Consider the following 5,864-nt stretch of genomic DNA (forward strand, 5'->3'; position numbering starts at 1 on the left):
TTTTCTTTATATAGGTTATACTTTGATTAAAAGATTCCTTAAAAAATGAAGAAATAAACATGTACATAGGCAGCTTCTTTTTTCTCATGATATGGTTTACAGGGCAATTATTTAAGCTAGAGAGCTGATAGAAGGGTAACATTGTCTATTTAATTTTAATAGCCTGAGAATACTGGAATAAGAAGAGATTTTTTTGTTACTTCCCTTTAGATCTCAGAAGCACCTTGGCAATGGCTGAAGGAAGAAACAATGCTACAATTACCAGATTTCTTCTCTTGGGATTCTCTGAATTTCCAAAGCTCACCGTTGTCCTCTTTTTAATATTCCTAAGCATCTACTTCTTGACAGTGTCTTGGAACCTGGGTCTCATCACCCTGATCAAGATGGACTCTTACCTGCACACGCCCATGTATTTCTTCATCAATAAACTTGCCTTCTTAGATATTTGTTATGCTTCTTCCACAGCTCCCAAGATGCTGTCAGATTTCTTCAGGAAGCAGAAATTCATCTCCTTTACAGGATGTGCCATGCAATACTTCTTTTTCTCTAGCTTGGGTCTGACTGAGTGCTGTCTCTTGGCAGCCATGGCTTATGATCGATATGCTGCCATTTGTAATCCTCTGCTCTACACAACCAACATGTCCCCCACCCTCTGTATGCAGATGGTGGTAGGATCTTGTATAACTGGATTCTTTGGCTCATTGATCCAACTGTGTGCTTTACTTCAGCTCCATTTCTGTGGGCCAAATGTCATCAACCATTTCTTCTGTGACCTGCCCCAACTGTTGATCCTATCCTGTTCTGACACCTTTTTCTTTCAAATCATGATGTCCGTGCTCACAGTGATCTTTGGGCTCACATCTGTCCTTGTTATCATGATATCCTATGGTTATATTGTTGCCACCATTCTGAAGATCACTTCAGCTGAAGGCAGGTCCAAGGCTTTCAACACCTGTGCTTCTCACCTAACAGCAGTGACCCTCTACTGTGGCTCAGGCACCTTTGTCTATTTGTGCCCTAGCTCTGATGATTCTCTGAGCCAAAATAAGTTGGCCTCTGTTGTATACACTGTTATAATCCCCATGCTAAATCCATTGATTTACAGCCTAAGGAACAAAGAAATAAAAGATGCCCTAAAGAGGTGGAAGAAGAGAACATTCTCCTGGAATTATTGATTATGGGCTGTTTTTTAGGGCCCAGGACACAAAACCTACAAAACAGTGTGTGAAAAATGGCAATAATAGCTCTTATAAGCCATGTAATATATTGTGTAGCTTTTCATAACTATCTGCTTCCACTCTCCTCCCTGAGAGAGGACTGTAATTCTTTATCTCTTTGAACTCGGGTTTGGCCATATGACTTTTTCAGGCAAATAAAATGTGAGCAGATGTGATATAGCTCACTTCCAGGCAAAGGCTTTCTGTTTATGTGATTTTTCACATTCTCCTTTCCCAATGCCCCCATTAGTGGTTGACTCATATGGTATAAGATGATGATGCAGGAGAGGAGCATCCAGCTGACCCAAGATGTATATATAATGTTAGCAAGAAATAAATAAATTTTGGATTATTTGCTGCTGTAGCATACTCAGGCTATCATAACTGTTATAGAAATTTATACAGGTAGTTGTGTGCTGTTTAAAAAAAAAACAAAAATTAACAATTGTAAGTTTCTTTAGGATCAGGCAATAGGTGTCAAGGAATCTGTTATTGCCAACTGGAAGGAGAGCAATTTATGTTTGGCACAATAAAACATTTGGTACAACTGAAACTTTTGACAACTTGGAAGGGAGATTATGTGGGAAAATAGAATGCTTGTAGCATGAGTTGGTGGCTGTTAGAAGCATTTAACAAAGTTCTGAAAAATGAGACAAACGTACAAGACAACTGGTCAGAGGCAAACAAGAAGTAAAGAGAATATAGAAAGAGTCAAGATATTTGGGGATTTGCAGAGTTAGAAGAGAAAACTGATTTTCATCTCCAACCAGTAAAGATAAAAATTAGAAGGACTCAGAGAAAAAAAGGCCAATAAAACTCAGCCTTGCATCAAGGACCAAATCAAGGACGCGTCATCACACCCTGTTGTTATAAACTGTAAATGACTGAAGGTCATGCTCAGTAAATCTTTTAATTTGACAAAATGGATTATGTAAAAGAAATTTAGGGAGTTAGGGTGTGACTCTCACAGAGAAGCCTAATGGGCCTAAGATATTTTACATGTGTATACATGGAGAAAGAGAAAGAGAGATCTAAAAAAGAGTTGTAAATGTGGCTGTTGATCTGTAGGGCTTACCTGAGGTCAACTATTAGTCTGAACTAACAGAAATTTGACTATTTGAGAGTTAAAAGAGTCCTTGGACCATCAATCTTCAATGGCCAGGAAGCAGACTGAGACCACTGATCACACCCCGAATGATGAGACATTCTTCAATTTCCTTTTTAAATATGGCCAGGGAGGATAAATGTCAAGGTAAGGACTTTACAGAAGGTGGAACTAAGTATCACAGAAAATAATGGACGAGGGAGAATGAAAATAGTCAATAATCATGGAATAGGTCATATTCTCAATGTGAAGGTTCTTCATAAGATCTGCCTAGTATGATTTTGGGATTGTTATAACTATTGAGCACTATATGTCTTCTTTTGAATATTTGGTGTGTGGAAAACAGATAACTTGTCATTTAGTTCACGTTTCCAAACCAAGAAGAACAATAAAGACAATATTAAGAGACTTCTAGGAATTTTTCAGGGATCCAGTCCCAACTGGAGAAGATACTAACACAAATATGACTGATAAAAGATTAGTATCTAGGATATATAATGGACTTCTATAGACATCTGGGACAGCATCAAGCACACTAACATCCATGTTATAGGTGTCCCAGAAGGAGAAGAGCGAGACAAAGGAGCAGAGAATCTATTTCAAGAAATGATAGATGAAAACTTCCCTAACATAAGGGAAGCAGACATCCAGGTACAGGAAGCACAGAGAACCCCAAATAAAATAAACCCAAAGAGGCCCACGCCAAGACAGATCATAATCAAAATGTCCAGAATTAAAGATAAAGAGAGAATCCTAAAAGCCGCAAGAGAAAGTCAAGTTACATACAAAGGACACCCCATAAGGCTATCAGCTGACTTCTCAGCAGAAACCTTACAGGCTAGAAGAGAGTGGCACGATATATTTAAAGTGCTAAAAAGAAAAAACTTACAGCCAAGAATACTCTACCCAGCAAGGTTATCATTCAAAATGGAAGGAGAGATCAAAAATTTCCCAGACAAACAAAAATTAAAGGAGTTTGTCACCAAAAAACCACTGCTACAAGAAATGTTAAAGGGACTGATTTAAGGGAAAAGAGAAGACCACAAATAGGAAAAATTATCTATTCCCATGATAAGAGGATAATGGATACAAATGCACAAAAAAGAGGTTAGATATGATATCAAAAACATAAAAGGAGGGAGGAGGGGAGTTAAAGAGTAGAGCTTTCAGACAGAGGTCAAATTAAGAGACCATCAATTCTGTATAGAAGAAGAAAGGAACAGAGAAGGACTACTAAAACACTGAGAAAAATAAGTTAAAAAATGGCAGTAGGTACATACTTATCAATACCTACTTTAAACGTTAATGGACTAAATGCTTCAATTAAAAGGCATAGGGTGGCTGATTGAATAAAAAAACAAGACCCATATATGTGCTGCATACAAGAGACAGACTTCAGACCTAAAGACACTCACAACTGAAAGTGAAGGGATGGAAAAAGATACTCCACGCAAATGGCAATGAAAAGAAAGCTGGGGTAGCAGTACTCATATCAGACAAAATAGACTTTAAAACAAAAACTGTAAAAAGAGACAAAGAAGGGCATTACATAATGATCAAGAGAACAATCCAACAAGAGGATATAATACCTGTAAATATCTACGCACCCAATGTAGATGCACCTAAATATATAAAGCAATTATTAACAGACATAAAAAGAGAAATAGACAGTAACACAATAATAGTAGGGGACTTTAACACCCCACTTACACCAACGGATAGATCATCCAAACAGAAGATCAATAAGGAAACATTGGCCTTAAACGACACACTAGAACAGATGGACCTAGTAGATATATACAGAGCATTCCATCCAAAAACCGAAGAATACACGTTCTTTTCAAATGCACGTGGGACATTCTCCAGGATTGATCACATATTAGGCCACAAAACAAGTCTCCATAAATTTAAGAAGATTGAAATAATACCAAGCATCTTTTCTGACCACAACGGTAGGAAACTAGAAATCAACTATAGGAAGAAAATCAGAAAAGCCACAAATACGTGGAGATTAAACAAAATGCTACTGAACAACGACTGGGTCAAAAAAGAAATAAAAACATACCTGGAGACAAATGAAAATGAAAATACAACATGCCAGAATTTATGGGATACAGCAAAAGCCATTCTAAGAGGGAAGTTTAGTAATCCAAGCCTATCTCAAGAAACAAGAAAAATCTCGAATAAACAATCTAACAATGCACCTAAAGGAACTGGAAAAAGAAGAACAAACAAAGCCCAAAGTCAGTAGAAGAAGGGAAATAATAAAAATCGGAGCAGAAATAAATGAAATAGAGACCGAAAAAACAATAGAAAAAATTAATAAAACCAAGAGCTGGTTCTTTGGAAAGATCAACAAAATGGACAAACCTTTAGCTAGACTCACCAAGAAAAAAAGAGAGAAGGCACAAATAAGTAAAATCAGAAATGAAAGAGGAGAAATTACAACACACACCTCAGACATACAAAAGATTATAAGAGAATATTATGAAAAGCTATATGCCAACCAATTCGACAATCTGGAAGAAATGGATAAATTCTTAGAATCATACAACCTTCCAAAACTGGATCAAGAAGAAGTAGAGAATTTGAATAGACCAATCACCAGCAAGGAGATCGAAACAGTACTCAAAAACCTCCCCAAAAATAAAAGTCCAGGACCAGACGGCTTCCCTGGTGAATTCTACCAAACATTCAAAGAAGACTTAATACCTATCCTTCTCAAACTCTTCCAAAAAAATTGAGGGGGGGGGGGAAGCTCCCTAACTCATTCTACGAAGACAACATTTCCCTGATACCAAAACCAGACAAGGACAACACAGAAAAAGAAAATTACAGGCTAATATCACTGATGAACATCAATGCAAAAATCCTCAACAAAATACTAGCAAATCACATACAACAATACGTTAAAAAGATTATACACCATGGTCAATTGGGATTTATTCCAGGTATGCAGGGATGGATCAACATTTGCAAATCAATCAACGTAATACACCACATTAATAAAATGAAGAATAAAAATCACATGATCATCTCAATAGATGCAGAGAAAGCATTTGACAAGATACAGCATCCATTTATGATAAAAAACTCTGAATAAAATGGGTATAGAAGGAAAGTACCTCAACATAATAAAGTCCATATATGAGAAACCCACAGCTAATATCATCCTCAATGGTGAAAAACTGAAACCTATCCCTCTAAGAACAGGAACCAGACAAGGATGCCCACTGTCACTACTCCTATTTAACATAGTACTGGAAGTCCTAGACAGAGCAATCAGGCAAGAGAAAGAAATAAAAGGGATCCAAATTGGAAATGAAGAAGTGAAACTCTCACTATTGGCAGATGACATGATTTTATATATAGAAAACCTTAAAGAATCCACCAGAAAACTTTTAGAAGTAATAAACGAATATGGTAAGGTTGCAGGATACAAAATCAACATACAGAAATCAGTTGCATTTCTATACACTAACAACGAAGTAGCAGAAAGAGAAATTAAGAATACCATCCCATTTACAATTGCAACAAAAAGA

General features: G+C 36.8%; 1 protein-coding gene across 1 annotated transcript; it reads left to right on the forward strand.

Moving 5' to 3' along the window:
* Window positions 1-230: 230 nt before the first annotated feature.
* On the forward strand, window positions 231-1,204 carry LOC101404583 (olfactory receptor 5AN6-like). Its single transcript, XM_014793125.2, has one exon. The coding sequence runs from the start codon at window positions 231-233 to the stop codon at window positions 1,173-1,175; it is 945 nt and encodes a 314-aa protein (XP_014648611.2). The 3' UTR covers window positions 1,176-1,204.
* The last annotated feature ends 4,660 nt before the right edge of the window (window positions 1,205-5,864 follow it).

This window comes from Ceratotherium simum, chromosome 34, assembly GCF_057802395.1.
Source record: "Ceratotherium simum simum isolate JZ-2026a chromosome 34, ASM5780239v1, whole genome shotgun sequence".
Lineage (NCBI taxonomy): Eukaryota > Metazoa > Chordata > Mammalia > Perissodactyla > Rhinocerotidae > Ceratotherium > Ceratotherium simum.

What these genes read in the sequence shown, in the direction of transcription:
- LOC101404583 (XM_014793125.2), top strand. Translation starts at nt 231, where the DNA reads ATGGCTGAAGGAAGAAACAATGCTACAATTACCAGATTTCTTCTCTTG.